Source organism: Gallinula chloropus (genome assembly GCF_964237585.1).
Source record: "Gallinula chloropus genome assembly, chromosome: Z".
NCBI lineage: Eukaryota > Metazoa > Chordata > Aves > Gruiformes > Rallidae > Gallinula > Gallinula chloropus.
In genome coordinates this window covers 59,849,121-59,867,476 of record NC_140089.1, presented here as the reverse complement: position 1 = coordinate 59,867,476, position 18,356 = coordinate 59,849,121, and the positions used below count along the sequence as shown (strand labels likewise).

The 18,356-nt window shown below is 43.5% G+C and overlaps 1 protein-coding gene across 1 annotated transcript; it reads left to right on the top strand.

The window, feature by feature from the left end:
* Window positions 1-367: 367 nt before the first annotated feature.
* Window positions 368-6,345, top strand: KCNV2 (potassium voltage-gated channel modifier subfamily V member 2; the record flags this gene model as incomplete). The annotated part of the gene is made up of 2 exons (XM_084278027.1): window positions 368-1,807; window positions 6,070-6,345. The coding sequence occupies 2 exons, from the start codon at window positions 368-370 to the stop codon at window positions 6,343-6,345; spliced, it is 1,716 nt and encodes a 571-aa protein (XP_084134153.1).
* Window positions 6,346-18,356: the final 12,011 nt, after the last annotated feature.

The following is an 18,356-nucleotide window of genomic DNA, read 5'->3' as shown; positions in this document are numbered from 1 at the left end:
TTTCCCCCCTACTGATTTTTCATAGATTTATGGATCCATAATCATTCACGTCACAGTCTGAGGGGGATGAGTCTGGAAAGGGATAATAGCCCTTAAATCCCCTTCTCTAAGCACTCAGATCTTTCCTGTCAGCAAGATTAAAACAGTCAACAGCAGTCTTCATGTGTCTATCTATCTCACACAGAGCTTTCACAACAACTGTAGTGGTGGCTGGTAGGGAGAAAAATGCAGAAGCATTGCTGTGCATGATACTACTGAGACAGGGAGAGGAAACCAGGATTCTGAGTCTTTGTAGTGTTGGAAAGGACTGGTGTTGCTTCCTTGACCAGGTGAATGCAAAGAAGGGAGAAGAGTAAGGAAAAACAGTATGTTGCAGTTTAACATGCGGCGTCAGTTTCCTTTCCTAAAACATAAAGGCAGAGAGAGGGAAGTACCAAACATCCTCCCACAAGTGGCAAAGTGGAAAGATAATGAAGGCTTGCATGTAGACAAGCAGAGTGGCTTTTCTGCTACTGCTCCATTGAACTCCCAGCCTCTGCTGTTCCTGGGATCTGAGGGGAATTACAACTACTATGTGGATGATGAAGATGAGGAAGAGGAAGAGAAAGAACAAGGAAAATGGCCAAGTGGAGACATGTTCGAGAGAGAAAACAAGACCTTGTCATCCATTCTTTGCTCCCCTGCCCTTTCCTCTGGAGCCCAGGCCACCACTTCCACTTCGTCTATGCTGAACATCAATGTCGGTGGCCAAAGCTACCGTCTCACCTATCAGGCAGTGGCCATCTATCCCAAGACCCGCCTGGGACGCCTGGCTACTTCCACTGACCGCCGTTGCCAGCTGGGCCTGTGTGATGACTACGCTGCCCAGGTAGATGAGTATTTCTTCGACCGGGACCCAGCTGTCTTCCAGCTGGTGTACAACTTCTATGCCTCAGGGGTGCTGCGTGTGCGGGATGAGCTGTGCCCCCGTAGCTTCCTGGAGGAGCTGAGCTACTGGGGTGTTCGGCTCAAATACACACCTCGCTGTTGCCGCATCTGCTTTGAGGAGCGCCGTGATGAGCTGAGTGAACAGCTGAAGGTCCAGCGTGAGCTGCGGTCTCAGGCAGAGGCTCAGGAGAATGAGCAACTCTTCCACCACATGCGCTACTATGGTCCCCAGCGCTGGCGCCTCTGGAACCTCATGGAGAAGCCCTTCTCTTCTGTCACCGCCAAGGTGATGGCAGTGGCCTCCAGCTTCTTCGTGCTCATCTCTGTGGTGGCCCTGGCACTCAACACAGTGGAGGAAATGCAGCAGGTAGACCGGAAGAGTGGGGAGAGCCGGCCTGTCTTGGAGCACATTGAGACCCTGTGCATTGCATTCTTCACACTAGAGTACGTGCTGCGCTTGATCTCTACCCCAGACCTACGACGATTTGCCAGCAGCGCCCTCAATGCAGTAGACCTCATTGCCATCCTGCCCCTCTACCTGCAGCTGCTGCTCGAATGCTTTGCTGATGATGACCAGCCCCGAGGCCGGGGTTCTCAGCATGAGCATGATATCGAGAAGGTGGGACGGGTGGGCAAGGTGGGACAAGTGCTTCGCATCATGCGCCTCATGCGCATCTTTCGCATCCTCAAGCTAGCCCGCCACTCCACAGGGTTGCGTGCCTTCGGCTTTACTTTGCGCCAGTGCTACCAGCAGGTGGGCTGCCTTTTGCTCTTCATTGCCATGGGCATCTTTGCTTTCTCTGCCATGGTCTACACAGTGGAGCACGACGTCTCCAGTACCAACTTCACCAGCATCCCCCATGCTTGGTGGTGGGCCGCCGTAAGTAAACACATCTCACCTTGCTGTGTCATCAAAGACCCTCCCTTGCTTCCCCTCCCCTTCCTATTTAGAGTTGTTGACAGTATTGAAAACAGCAGGCTCAGATCAGAGAACATCTGCTCTGATTTCAGAGCTTACAGGACATATGCACTCACTCACACGCACCCACATGCACTTATTCACCTCTGTTGTAAGCCTAAATCAAGGCTTAAGCAGGCAGCGTTGAAATTCCCATCTGACCAAATGCAGACAGCACTTTCACTTTTAAAGAAGAAGTAGGCAAACAGATAGGAAAGAAAATAATTTCCCCATTCGATCCATTGTCAGTATTGGGAAAAAAAATTTAAAAAAGCAAAACAAAATAAAAAAGCTTGCATCAGGCTCACTGGTTGCAGGTAGGCACAAGATTTTCATTCTTGTTCTTTTTGCACATCTACTGTGACCCATTATAGAACTGCAAGATAAGCCACAGTTTATTAACTATAGTCTGATCACTCAAACTTGCAAAGCCAAAGCTGTCCCAGAGCTCCACCATTAAAAATGCGTCAAGACCAACAGTTGTTCTGCACAGAAGAATGTGTCCTGTTCCTTAGGTGGCACATCTAAGGCGCATGTCTGCACACACACAAAATGTTGGCAGTTATTTATACCATGCACAACTTGCTGAAAGATAAATACAAAAAGAAGCAGAATGGCTCAAGGGGCTGATAACGGGATAAACTGCCTTCTGCATGTAGGTCACTGGTTTGAATTCCACATCAGTCAGTACTGAGAGATGGTTAATGTCACCTTTTTTTTGCAGCCTCTGCCAGAAAAAGTGTGATTTTTAGCCCATCCCAAGCACTCGTAGCGAAGGTAACTGGCTTTCAGATGACAGTTCTCAGAAATTAAGACAGAGTGACCTTGTTTCTAGAGACTGCCCCTGCGTTAGTGCTCAAAGGTATTTGGGCACGTCTCCTTGAGAGGTCTGAACTGTCACTGACCTGCAGTATACTGTGTTATGTGAAGGGGTGTTTTTGAGCCCGTATTTTACAGGCTGTTGGTTTCACATCTTTCCCAGACAGAGAGATTTATCCAGGAACACAATGCTGTAAGGGTTTGAAGTCCTGCACTTTGCTTAAATGCCTCCTGCCTCTGGCATGTCCTGGCAGAACTGTTCCAGCATCCCAAACTTGGAAATCACATCTAAAAGGCTTGGGAAGTAGTTCAACTCTGGACTTAGATTGCATTAACACCCAAGGATGGACATTCACTTACAGAAGCCTAACTAATCCTTATCAAACTATTGTGAGATCAAAATGATACTTTTGTCCTTCAAGGTGAGCTGTGAAGACAAAAGAAACGCTTCTGGGTTTATCAAGACTAGCAGAAAATGGAGAGGGAACTGCAGGCTGTAATTAAATCTATAACAGGAGATATTCATGCACAAGTATGGTGGTGTCACATTTATTGTTTTTACAGTAGCATTTTAACCAGGAGCAGGGTGGTTTTATCAAGGGTAGTGGTGAGAGGGTAAAGTAGATCCTTGCTTGTGCTGCTGCCTGCAGCATTTCAGAGCTGGAAAGCAACAGCTTTGTTTTGCTGCAGAAGTTGTGCATATCTGTAGCAGCCTAGACTAGATCAGAGGGTAGTTAGACATTGCAGGTGCTGAGAGAAGGCAAAGGGCTTATATTTTGACTGTCCATGACTCTAAGGCTTGTTCTAGTCTGCCATCACGTATATTTCGTTTTGTAGCATCCGATGCTAGCCTCAATAAACCATGTTTATGGCAGGAGCATTTATGACCACTGGGTCTAGCTATGCCCCAGTCACTTCCCTGGGGAAGCAAGCCCGTGCAAATGGACTGGAAAGGAGTCGGGAGGTCTTCTCATGCTGTTTTGTCAGCACTGAATGCATCGAGCTGTGTATGAGGCCCATGGAACAGCAACGCCAACCCATCAAGGTCGCTTCTCCTGGACAGCAGCCCTGGAATATAGCTGATGAGGTGTTGGTGCTTTCCCATGTATATGTGAGCAGTGATAAAGCATGTGGCAGAAAAAATGCCCCTACAGATACATGTAGAAATTTATATATGTACACAGCTATGTCCGCACATGTACTGAATATCCTTTAAGGTGGAGCATGGGAAAGCAGAAAAAATAAAGGGTCCTGTAATGTGACCTTCATGGGTCATCTTTAAGTGATATACACAGAATAAGGACATTGGCCTTACATTTTAGGGCTCTTTTCTGCAAGCTGGTGACACATAATCATTTAGATACTCCTAAGAAACTTTTACAATGATGAGTATGTGAATAAGGCCTATTTAGTTGAGCAAGTGTCTCCAAAAGAGGAGCTGCAGTATGCAGATTACAATTCCATGAAATAAAACTCTTTTAAAAGCCTATTCTCTCTTTAAGAATGAAAATCAAATATCCATATCACTCAAATTTCATTAAAGACTGACAGCATTAATGCTCTCACACACATAGGAGGAGAGGTATCCATCTCAAACTGTCACAGGCAATGTGTAAGACTGTGCCAGTGGAACAGAATCTTAACACAGGATAATGGTTTTGTCCTGGCTGGTAGAGATAAACATCTTGCCTTTATCTCAGTATTTATTTTTGGAGATATTTATCCTGTATTATCATTCAAATCCAGTGACTTAATTTCCATTAAAGCAAGTGACTAATCCGTTTTATTCCACAGGAAGCACCAGGTGCATCCTACAAAAGTGCTTACCCAGTGCTGTCTCAAATACCTTAATGCTTTCTTCATTTGAAATAACATTTAGCATGTTAGAGAATAGCAGGCTGCACACTGTGACCTTCCAAAGACTTACGGTTCTAAAACAACAAAGGCATTACAGTGAAATGTCCTACTGCTTATTTCTGCCCAAATTTTAGATTACTGTTTCACAGATATGCACAGTGTGTTGAGATACTGTGAAAAAAAAAAAAATGCAGATAAAAGTAATTGCCTGAAAAAGATCCCTTGCACAGACTAGGAAGTGCCAGATAGCAGAAGCCTGCAAGTTTTACCCAACAGAGAAAAGTAAGTTACATTTCCTAAACGATAAAAAAAAAAAAAAAAAGAAGAAACATAAATAATGAAGATGTGTGCAGTGGAAATGCACAGATTGGGAGTTATTTTATGTTGATTGTTTGGGGAATACATATTTCGTATGTGGCATTCATGGATTTTTGAAACTAAATTTTACAAAGAAAGTATTGCAGTACTTGATATAGTACTGGGTCCCTATAAAATACAGTTGCTTTATACATCCACAGCCTAAAAAGAGAAAATGCTGATGGCTGAGAAGAAAAACAACTGAAATTTTGATGGGATAATGTACAGATTTATATAAAGCAGATATACTAAATATCATCACTCTCACACACACAAAAAATTTAATCAACCCCCAAACCTTTCTTCAAAGGGGAATTCAGCAAAAAATTCCCACCTGTGTACCTGACTGCTGAAACAAACAAGGACATTCCCCCCCAAAGGCAGGGAATATCTGTAAATATCTGAAAAATCTGAAATGTAATCTCTGGCATACAGCTGAGCAAGAAGATCAATAATTTAGTGCTATAAATATATATGTTGTGAAGCATGCACTAGAGTGAAATCTTCCAGGCAAAAGCTCCTTTTAGGTATAATCATTAGAGGGGATTTTACCTAGAAACTTCAATGTCCTGGGTCACTTCTTATAGTGCAAACATTATAAAATGCACTACATTTCACAATTAGCTGAAGCTTTTTATGTGTTTCTCATTAATTCCTAAAATATATAGGACAAACAAAGGTAACACTAAAAATACAACCCACAGAATGATTCCCAAAACACTGGGCTTTATAAGCACACTGGATTTAAACAGGAGGCACCTGTTTCGAGTGAGGGAGCATTGCTGCAGTTACCACTGTATTCCCATGACCAGGAAGCTACCTCTATCTGCTCACCACAGCTAAGAAAACCTACTTTCTCGACAGGCTGGTGTGGAAATTGTTTGTAAATCTCCTCTGCTGAGCAGAGCTTTTAAAAGTCCCCCTGCATAGTGTCAAACTGCAGTTGTCTTCCTTTACTGCATGAAAAGGATATTTTTAAGATGTGGATTTTTGCAGAAGATGGGCAGTACAGAAGGAAATACAGCAGAGAGTATTTCAGATTTATGATGTGAAGTGCAAAACCAATAACTTCAAAATTGTCCCTGACTCCCTGCCATACCTGTTTTTATGTTTCTTCTCAGCTAATAATCTAAATGTTGGTTTGCCTGTAGGTCAGCATCTCTACAGTGGGATATGGAGACATGTGTCCGGAAACTCATCTTGGGCGGCTGTTTGCTTTCCTCTGCATTGCATTTGGAATAATCCTGAATGGCATGCCCATCTCCATCCTCTACAACAAATTCTCAGATTATTACAGCAAGCTGAAGGCCTATGAGTACACGGCTCTCAAGAAAGAAAGGGGGAAGGTGGACTTCACAAGGAGAGCCATGAAGAAATTATCTGAATGCTGTGGAGAAGGTGCAACCCACCCTTCATCACAGCACTGATACAGTGTGTGCTTTGGATATTGGCAGGGAATAGAGAAGCTGAAGGAGAAAGAAGAAAAACAGATCAGAAAAGCTAACTGGATAAACTGAAAGGGCCAAATGTGACAAAAGTAGATGGTGAAATCTCTTAGAAGGGGGTTGGTTTCAAAAGAAAAAAGGCTCAGATTACAACAATAGATACATTTTTCTTGGCTTTGATAGGTTGAGGGCAGCACTCAAATGTCTGAAATTCTTCACCACCCAGAACCTCTGGATTAGGCCTGCATGAAGATGTAACCCCCTGCTACTGAATAGGCACACAATACAATAAAGACCCACCATAATCAGATAAATGAATGCAAATTGCTGCCATTGAGGGTCAGCCACCTGAATGCTGTCAAGGCAGTCTCAAAAATTAAACAAATAGAACACCCAATATACTGACTACATTGCTGAATTGATTTTACACTAGCCTTCAAAATCAGGAAAACAGCCTAGAGCATTTACCTGAATATTAGCAGCATCTATACTCCTAAAGCTTTCCAATTCTGTTTCTACTGTCAGATATCTGTGCTTCACTGATCCAATTTTATTTTTCATATGCAGCCCTGCAAATGATTCCCATTTCCATACCTAGACAAGCAACACACTGCGTTTAGTACTTCCCTCCCTATCAACTCCATAATAATCTTTCATAACGCCAACAACTAGTGAATAAGTCTGTAGTGTGAGTTGGTTAATGTCATTGATCAATTCTGAAAACATTTCCAAAACAAAATCTTCTTTAAATGTAGAATTAAGTGATAAACTAAATTTATTTTCACAGGATTTAATATATCTACTTAGTGAATTGGTAGAATAATAACAAGACCCATCACAGGACATAAGTGTTAGAACAGCATCAAAAAACCAAAACCAAACCAAACCAAACCCCCCCCAAAACCCAAACAAACCACCAAAACCCAAAACAAAACACATAAGAGATAATATCACATACAGGCTTTTCATACAGAGGATCTATCAGCACTTATCTGTAATAAATTTTAAACATAATTCAAAGTCAAGATACTTTGTTTGGTACATAAAGCAATTAAGGACACAAATCCAACACCTTAGCTCTTCCGCAGTAGAACCTTACTTCTAAGATTTATTGAGTTTCCTTACACAGCTGGATGAAATTTCTCCTGCATCAGAAACCCATTACAAAAAACTATGCAACAAATAACAACAACTAAATGGAATCAGAGTTTCATGTATTAGTGTGCAGTGTATCAGGAGTATTCTCTTTGTTTGTAAGAGAAGTCCTATCAATTTAGAAATAGTAAGCTGAATAACAGATCTGAAAGGATAGCTCTTTTACTGATACCCAGATACAAGCAGTGTAAATTGAAAAAGGGCAACAGAAGGAAGCAGTGGTAGCAGTCACTGGTATGACCCATGGCTGCTACTCAGCAGCGGTCTTGCTTCAAGACAGCCTGAAGGCAGAAATACATTCTGAAATTCTTGAGCTCTCACATTGCCTCTGTGCTGCTCTGCTGAATGCAAACAGACCACACTCAAATCTCAGAGCCACATTTGAACAATGGTGTGAAGCTCACTCTTGGGACAGCCGAGGGTGAAAAGTTCATTAATTTTCCACACCCATGCAAATTTTGTCAAGCATGGGGACATTTCTCATTTCAGTGGAGAGAAGGTAATTAGTAACCAAGTTGCTCTTCTCATTCTCAATCTCCAGACAAACATATCATAAGCCCATCTGTCATTTTGTTCTTTAGGAGTGACAGTCAGCACATTGTGTGTGCTGATCAGCTCTGTTAAAAGCTAAACCGTGTTTTTAAGGTACAGCTGAGCCCTGGGAGTTGAATGTGATAGATGGTTGCTGTTCTGGACTGCACACAATGCAGCAGACAGAATCCTGGCACTCAGTGAGAAGAATAGCTGCTTTACTTTGGCTCTGGGGACTGTTGTGAATTTGCATGCATGACTCTTCTGCACAGCAACAACAGGACAAAGAGCTTCCTGAAACCACATGAAAACGGTCTCTTTTACCCCCCCACTGCAGTTCAGCAAAGTGGCAGGTTACCAGCATGCAAAAGCACTGCTCTGCTTTCTTTTCAACATGCAGATTGTGTTAGATTCATTAAAAGGATTTACATGCTGGTTATTACCCAACTTTCCAAGATATGGGACAGCCTAAATTAATTTGTCTGAAAGAATCAGAACTTGCATGTACCATGCAGATGGGATGCAGATGCTCAGCCTTGCATGGCAAGCTCAGCAGTTTTTTGCCCCCTAGTGAAGCCTGGGCACTTGGTCTGCTGGGGCTGGACTCCCTCATAGCCACAGACTTGACACAAATCACCAGCCTTGCTTTCCACCCACCTTGCTTCACATGCAGGATTCATTCAAGTAGATGTTCTTCAAGGCATGCAAGGGAACAGGCTTTCTGAAGGACAAAACACAAGCTAGAGAAAAAGGACTGTTCTCTCTTTTTATCAGGAGTCAAAATATATTGTCCTCAGCAAGTGCTTTCTTAGCTGTCCAACATTATTTTGATGCACACATTCCATTGACCTGCTCTAATTATTCAAATGCAGCTTGGAGTGGGTCCCTCCCACTCCTCTAGCTGCAGCTTTTCCACTTTGCACTAAGTAAATAATGACCCACCATATGACAGTAAAGGAAAGACTGTACAGCTTGGTGTTTGCAGCACTTGGCTGGGTGGAAAGGTGTGGGTCGCAGGCCCTGCTTCAATAAAGAATTATGAAAGTACCCTGACAAAGAAGAAAAATCTTCCCACTCACTCTCCTCTAGCCCAAGCAATCTTCGGTTGAAGGAATTGGTACAGGAAGACTGTCCCTGCAGCCACACAAAGGCAAAACTCTTCCTTGGAGTACCCTTACAGACTATTGGCCACAGGCCAAAACACTTCCCAACACAGAGACCAATTTCTGTGCCCCTCAGGAGGATAAGTTGTAACCAGTATCCCTAGGTCCCATCTGGGTGCTCTGAACACTGAGGCCATCCCACCTTGGGCATCTCAGCTTACCTACCAGCTGCCTCACTCACTTCTTTCTCAGTCCATTTTGCCCCTTCATCCCTCCACAATCCAGTACCACTATCTTGCTGATGAAAGCTTTGGTACCATTTTCATTCCTCTATGCACCAACTCGTCACAGAGACATGACCATTTGGAGGAGCAAGGCTAGATTTTTTTATTGGTTCTTGACCTAGATCAATTTAGAGAGCTCTACCTAATGCCAGAGCTGACACAAGATACGTAGAAGTTGGGAGGACAGATCTTGGCGACTGACACATGAAATATTAAGCAAAAAACTACACAAAGTTGCTGTCTTTCTGGTTTGTAGTACTTGGCTCACCTCCACTGCTGCATTCAGCAGGTGAGTTGGTCCTTGGTGGAGTAAGGCATTTTCCAGCAAACTAGAAAGTGTTTCTGGGGATTTCAATCAAAGACTTTTCACTGGATTATGCAGCTTTCTGTCTTTTAGCTTAAGTAGTCTTTATTTTAGGGGTGATAAGCATAAGTCTGTGCCTTTCAATAGGAAAGGCTGCCGGTAGTTGAGTCACCACTATACCAACAGTGCCCCAAATGTCCAAAGGTCTATCAGTACAAGCATGTTCTATAGACATCTCCTAGCAAGGTCCTCCCACAAGGTCCTCTTTCCCTGTAAGAGCCTGTCTGAAGCTCATACCATACAAGGAGGACCTCCAGCAGGCTCAGAGGAAAGAATGAGTTCATACCCGCACAGAACAAACTTCTGACAACCTGCAGAAAGCTCTGCAAACCTTGATCAGTGGGTTTTGAACCAGCATGCAGTGTTTTTCCCAGTTTTTGGTTGACAGAATGGTTCCCTCTGAACTACGGTCCCAAGATTTGCAACGTTATCATTGCTGGCCCTAAATTACTCAAACAAAACAGTCAAATGGTACACATGATGGTATCCAAAAATAATGCAGAGGAGAGCTGTAATTGTTTTTGTTACTTGAACGCCACAGGGCTTTGACAATAAAAAGATTTCAAAATAACCACAATCAAGGGCAAATACGCTCAAACATGATGAAGATGGAAAACAATATTAAAACTAAAGTAGATAGGGCTTGTTTTATGACATGTTAATTTAGCATAGCTGAGGTTTTGGGGAAATAGATGATTCTCAAACCACTGAGTAATTACACATCTCTCTGAACATGGCCATAGTAAGTCTTCTGTTTTAACTAACTGCAGGTATTAATGAGTCCTAGAGGGAAAGTGTTCTATCATTATATTTCACTACAGACTTATCAAACATACTGTCTCTGGTACACAAATAAACATTCAGTTTATCTGGATGCCCTGTCTTCATTCTAGGATAACTACATGTTGTTTCTTCTGCTCATTTTGGACCTGGGAATCACTGAAAAAAAAAAAGAAAAGGAAAGAAAAAATGAAAAAGAAAGCTGGAAGAAATAACAAAAAGGGAAAAAAGAAAAAGAAAAAAGCAGGGGTGGGTATGATAGAGTCTGTTCATCACTACATGAGACTGTAGAAAGAATTCTGATTAAAGTATGCTTTTGCACAAATCCTTGTCTTAGAAAAACATCACTTTCTCAATACAAGTCAGCAGCTGTTTGCTTTTCTCATTTGGAAAGATAGTACTTAAAGGCGTAGCTACAGTAAGCCTCAGATTAATGGGCATCTGGTGCTATTCCCAGGCTTCTAAGGCAGATAGTAATATTCACTCTTTAAATATGTATAAATTTAGAGATTATATACTTGGTATACTTCAAAGTTTTTGGAGAAAAACAATGACTATCTATAATCCTAGGAAGGAAATATTGTCTCCTTGCTCAAAAATAGCTTCAACTGTTTAGAATGTTCTTGTTTGATGTTATGTAAAAATATCTGATTCCTGATTATCTGCTATTTACAGAATCTTTTTTAACTTCTTTATGCAGTAATAGAGAAATTAGATGGCGTTTGACTGCAATCCAACTCTTTATCTTGGATTGAAAAAGGGAGGGGTCAGAGGTACTAGCTTTTTATGTACTTAGGTAATTCAATGGAAATATGCTGAGAAAAAATGAAAGCATTTGACAGGTAGCACCTGAGATACAGATTGTTAAGGTTTATAAATAAAACTTGTCAGAGTCTAATTCTACACTACAATATGACTCCGTACTGTCATTCTGACTTCTGAAGCAGATTTGCCCTGTCAAGAAGCAGAAGTGTTTTCCCCTTATTAATAATGAGATAAACAGTACCATACTTAAAAGACAATCTTACACTACACTCATAACTATTCTGCAGGCCACCACATACCCATGCAACACTTCCCTTCACTGGTTCTGGCACAGGAAGCTGTCTGGAAAGCATTTCTACTACCAGCTGGCAAAGAGAAGCCATGAAGAGCTAAGGCTAAAGCCTGCTAGTGCTGCTGCTGAACATGTCTGCCAGCAGAGGAACTTTTCAATTACGCATGTAAGAACAGCCTTGCCTAGTGGGACACTTACACTTCCTTTTTTCCTAACCAAAACTGACTTACTGAGGTGAAGACATGGACTATACATGAACACAACAGCCCACATATAACAGAAAGGCTGAGCTCTCAGGTCTTGGTTTTTGTATCCAAGCTCTGGCATAAGTTGGATCCACACTGAAATCAAAGGGACTCCATGACCCTTAAATCTGTTCCAGCCAAGTCTTGAGGGTCGTGCCAATTTAACTCCCAAATACCTTAACATCCATGTATTTCATTTGGGTAAAGAAACGTGAAAAAACCAAAACACCACCTAATCAACAAGTTCTAGACAATACAGGAAAATTCAAGAAGTTGCAGATGGGTTGTGACAGCACGTCCCACTGTCATAGGGCAGCCACAACGCCCTGAGAGAAAGGTGAAGGTAAGTGGATCTCCTCGTGTAAAGTACAGTCTTGGCATAACAATCTGTTCATTGCTGCCGCCCAGAGGTTAAAGGCTGCCGGATCCCCCTTTCCCCGAGAATGCCTGGTGCCTGCCACCTGCGATGTTAGCTAGAGCTCTGCTATGTCTTTCTTCAGGTGCAGAGTCTATGACCTAAAAGCCTGGAGTCCTGTCAGCAAAAATGTTTTTGGTAATGTGACTTTTAATCTGTACTATGAAATCTGTATCATAATCACTGTGGACTGAATGAATCTTCACTCTAATGCTGCATTAAGTACAGTGCAGGCTAAATTCCCCATTCCTTTTGTTTCTAAAGGACAGCTCCAATGCCTAAAATGTTCCCCAAAAGTCACCGCAAGAAAAGAGGAGTGATTCTTGGCAAAATATGGAGGACATCAGGATATCACAGAATCATCAGATTGTTTTGGTTGGAAAAGACCTTTAAGAACATCAAGTCCAATGGTTGACTTAGTACTGCCAAGTCCACCAGCACACCGTGTCCCTAAACCCCACGTCTATGTATGATTTAAATACCTCCAGCGATGATGACTTATCTACTTCCCTGGGCAGCCTTTTCCAGTGATTGGCAACCCTCTTGGTGAAGACATTTTTCTTACTATCCAATCTAAACGTCCCCTAGCACAACTGTCATGGAAGGTCACAAACCAGACCAGGCCAGCTAACAAACTAAAAATGGGATTTATTTTTTGCAAGATGGAAACAAAATCAAACTAAGTTCTACTCTAACCAAAACTACTTGGACACTCCAATAGATGTTAACAATCCACAGGCTCAGGATGTTAATACTGCACTGCTGACTTAAGAGGTCCTAAGGGTTTAGGGTTGATGAACCAAATTGCTCATAATCACTTAGCCATTTAAGATGAGGTCTCTTAATCTGTATAGATGAACTGTAGGTAGTGTCCCAACCCAAATGGAGAGACTCCAACCACAGACCTGCTCCTCTCAGGGAGACCAACTCATAATAGTTCTCTTGAGGGACTCTATTTATACTCAATTAAAATCTGACCTGTAGTCATATATGGCCATGCAGTCCTCCCATTGGCCAAAGATCTCAGCCTTGTCACCTGTTGTGTGGGCATACTCAAACTGCTGCAGAAAGGTTCTTCCATGAGCTTTGTTGGGCTGGGTGCATCTGTCACAACAACTTGAGGCCATGTTCTCTTGTCCTAGTTCTTGTTACTTGGTAGAAGAAACCAACATCCACCAGTCTACAGCCTCCTTTCAGGTAGTTGTAGAGAATTAGAAGATCTTCTTCCAGCTTCCTTTTCTCCAGGCTAAACAACCTCAGTTCCCTCAGCCATTCCTCATAAGACTTGTCCTTTAGATGCTTCACCAAAGTTGCTGTCCTTTGGACACAGTCCAGCACCTCAATGTCTTTCTCATAGTGAGGGGCCCAAAACTGAACACAGTACTCGAGGTGCAGCCTTGCCAGTGCCTAGTAGAGGGGGATGATCACTTCTTTGATCCTGCTGGCCAGAATATTTCTGATACAAGCCAGGATGCTGTTGGCCTTCTTGGCCACCTGGGCACACTGCTGGCTTATATTCAGCCAGCTGTTGACCAAGACCCCTAGGTCCTTTTTCATCAGGCAGCTTTCCAGCCAGTTTCCCCCAAACCTGTAGTGTTGCATGAGGTTGTGACTGAAGTGCAGGACTCAGTCTTGTTGAACCTCATGAAGTTGGCCTTGGCCCATCAATCCAGAATATCCAGATCCCAGGCTTCCTGCCCTCCAGCAGATGAATGCTCCTGCCTAACTTGGTGTCATCTACAAATTTACTGAAGGCACACTCAATCACCTCATCTAGGTAATTGATAGATATTGAGCTGGCCCCAGTACTAAGCCTTGGAGAACACCACTTGTGACCAGCCACCAACTGGATGTTAACTTCATTCAGCACAATTCTTTGGGCTCAGCTATCCAGCTGGGTTTTTACCCAGTGAAGTATACACCTATCTGAGCCATGAGCAGCCAATTCCTCAAGGAGAGTGCTGTGGGAAATGGTGTCAAAGGCTTTACTAGGGTCCAAGTATACAACATCCATAGCCTTCCCTTCATCCATGAAGCATATCACCTTGTCAGAGAAGGAGATCGGGTTGTTCAAGTAGAACCTGCCTTTCATAAACCCATGCTGACTGCACAGGATGGTACTAAAGATCATCTGCTCCATAATCTTCCCCAGCACCATAATCTTCCCCAGGGCTGTAGTTCCCTTAATCCTCCCTCTGGCCCTTCTTTTGAATGGGCATCACAGTGGCTAGTCTCCAGTCAACTGGAGCCTCCCCAGTTAGCCAGGATTGCTGATAAACGATGGAAAGTGGTTTGGAGAACACATTCACCAGCTCCCACATTACTACTGGGTGGATCCTGGAAGCTGGGAGGAGTGGCTGACATGCATGAACACTGTGCCATTCAGCAAGACCTTGACAGGCTGGAGAGTTGGGCAGTAAGAAATAAAATGAGGTTCAACAAAAGCAAGTTTAGAGTCTTGCACCTGGGAAGGAACAACCACTTGTATCAGTACAGGCTGGGGGATGACCTGTTGGAGAGAAGCTCTGTGGAGAAGGACCTGGGGGTCCTGGTTGATGACAGGTTGGCCATGAACCAGCAGTGTGGCCTTGTGGCTAAGAGAGCCAATGGCATCCTGGGGTGCATCAAGAGGAGTGTGGCCAGCAGGTCAAAAGAGGTGATCCTCCCCCTCTACTCTGCCCTGGTCAGGCCCCACCTGGAGTATTGTGTCCAGTTCTGGGCTCACTGGTATAAAAGGGACAGGGATCTCCTGGACAGAGTCCAGCGGAGAGCTACGAAGGTGATTAGAGGAGTGGAGCATCTCCCCTATGAGGATAGGCTGAAAGAATTGGGGCTGTTCAGCCTTGAGAAAAGAAGACTGAGAAGGGATCTTATTAATGTTTATAAATATCTCAAGTGTGGGACACAGGGGGAAATAGTCAGCCCCTTTTCAGTGGTCTTTGGAGTCAGGACAAGGGGCAATGTCTTCAAGTTGGAGCACAGGATGATCTGCACTAATACGCAGAAGAACTTTTTCACAGTGGGGGTGACAGAGCACTGGAATAGGCTGCCCAGGAGGTTTGTGGAGTCTCCATCTCTGGCGATATTCAAGACCCGTCTGGATGCCTACCTGTGCGACCTGTCCTAAGGAACCTGCTTTGGCAGGTGGTTGGACCCAATGATCTCTGAAGGTCCCTTCCAACCCCCTATGATTCTGTGATCCCACCCAGCCCCATAAACCTGTGTATTCAAGTGGTATAGCAGGTCACCAACCATTTCCCCTTGTGGGCTTCATTCTTCTCCCCATCCCTGTCTACCATCTCAGGGGGCTTGGTACTCAGAGAACTGGTCCTACTGTGCTAGAGACTGAGGCAAAGAAGATATTATTATGTATTTTCGTCATCCTTTGTCACTGTGTTACACAGCACATCCAACTAAGGATGATGAATCTCCTTAGTCTTCTTTTTGTTGTTAATCTATTTATAAAACATTTTTTATTGTCTTTAATGGCAGTATCCAGGTTAAATTCCAGCTGGGCTTTGGGTCTTCTAATTTTCTGCCTGCATATCTGGACATCCTTGTGGTCTCCTGAAGTGCCTACCCTTTCTTCCAAAGGCCATAAACTCTCCCTTTTATCTTGAGTTCCTGCCAAAGCTCTCAGTTCAGCAAGCTAGTTGTCTTCACCACTGGCTCGTCTTTTGGCACATGGAAGGGGCAGGGTAGAGGGGCCTCCTCCTGTGCCTCTAAGATTTTCTTCCTGAAGTGCCTAGCCTTCCTGGACTCCTTTGCCCTTCAGGAGCAAGGGACTTTACCAGCCATTCTCCTAAAGACCCCTAAGTCTGCTCTCTGAAAGGTCACAGTTCTGCTGACCCCCTTCCTTACTTCTCCAAGAATCACTATAATTTTGTGACTGCTATGCCCCAGATGGTCTCTGACCATCACATCACCTACACCTCCTTCTCTTTTCACAAACAACAGGCCCAGCAGGGCAACGTCCCTACTGGCTCACTCACCAACTCTATCAGGAAGTTGTCTTCCACAAACCCCAGGAACCTGAATGTTTAATACTTGGTCTACATATTTCTAGAACAGTTTAAGCAAACAAAGATACCATCACTTAGCATCCAAAAATTAGTGAGGGAATATAGAAGTTTAAGATAGCTTCCTTAATTGTAAGTTGAATAGAATGGTTTAGATGAATAGGGAGTATTGTCAAGGCTTGAACACAGTGATTAAAACACACATCTCAACCAATGGTAATTCCACTTTAAGCCTGCCATGCCTCAAAGTATTTTCTGGGTGTATTTTTCCATGCAGTATGATGCTTATTCCTCTAACTCTCTATGCACTGAAGAGAGACAAGTGCCATTTTACACACAAATCTGAAATACAAGTTTGATCACAGAGTTCAGCCAGCCCGAAAGATCAATTTGATACCTGCAAAAGGAAAGTCTGCTCCCGTCAGACTTCTTGCTGCCTTACCACGCAACACTGCTGCTTAGCTTGTGCTCTGGTCTTCAAGCAGGTTCCCCGTTATTTAGTGAAATCCAGTCAGCTAGCAAAGAGAAAATGCTTCAACAATGCCACACAGAAACCTCTTACCAGCTTGTGAAGTGAACCAGCTTAGCGAACAGCCTGATAAATGCCAGAGCTGCTCTATAGAGTGGGAGGCAGCAATGCAACACTTTCTGTTCAGAGGCAGAAAGAAAAGACTAGTCGCTTATATTGCAGCAGGCAGGCTGCTGGATTGAAGAAAAAAAAAAAATCACATTTATTAGGTTTACCAAGGGGCTGGAGGATAAGACAGAGACACAAGGCATCGAGTACATCACTCTTCTTTTTCCCATATAGTGGCAATGCAGCTATTACACTTGCATGATCCTACAATTCACTTTGATGTGGCTTTTCAAAGGCATCTAAACGTAAGCTTGGTTTAATAAAACTGACATTGCTTACCTCATTTTCACAGAAAATGGGAATCTTTATGTAGGAAACTAGTTAAAAAAAGCTACAAAGAAAAGCTTCCTTTGTATTATGACTCGGTGTGAGTTACTTCTTAAAAAATAAAGCCTGCACACTGCAGCAATTTCAGCCCGAGCGCCATCTCTGCCCAAGAGCAGACAACACACACAAAGTTTTCACCTTCGTGCACTATACCAAGACTAATGGAAACAACATGGCAACCACAGATGCTCAGAGCGCATCCAAAGCTGAAGAAAACAGGTAATTTGAGATGCACTGCTACAGTGCTAATTCCATCTGCTCCGTCAGCAACTCGGCTCATCTGAAGGGCTGGTTGCAATGCACCCTTTGAAGACCCAAGCAGCAAATTAAGGAGGTAGATGCTCAGACAGTGCGAAGCTGAATCATCATCTGTGAAAGCAAAGGCCCTCCCATTTGTGCATGACACTGTGTAAGACAGGAAGTATAACTTGATGGTTGGCATTTGTCACCGATGAGATTTTAAAGGGAAATATTGGAGCTGCATGAAGGTTGTTGAAAAGCGCCAATTCAACACTCACCTGAACATGAGCCAACAGTGTGCCAATGGCATCCTGGCTTGTATCAGGAGTAGCACAGACAGCAGGACCAGGGAGATCATCCCCCTGTACTCAGCTGTGGTGAGGCTCCATCTCAAATACTGTGCTCAGTTTTGGGCCCCACACTTCTCTGGAGCGTGTCCAGAGAAGGGGAACAAAGCTGGTGAAGGGTTTGGAACACAAGTCTTACAAGGAGTGGTTGAGAGAACTGGGACTGTTTAGCCTGGAGAAGAGCAGGCTCGGGAGACCTTAGTGGTCTCTACAACCACCAGAAAGGAGGTTGTGGTGAGCTGGGGGTCAGGCTCTTCTCACAGATAAGTAGCAATGGGACGAAAATGAATGGCTACAAGTTGTGCCAGGGGAGGTTTGGGTTAGAAATTAAGAGAACTTTCTTCTCAGAAAGAGTGGTTAGACATTGGAACAGGCTGCCCAGGGAGGTGGTGGAGTCACTGTTCCTTGAGGTGTTTAAAAAAGGGTGGATGAGTTACTCAGGGACATGGTTTAGTTAGTAATAGAGGCTGATTGTGGAGGTCTTTTCAA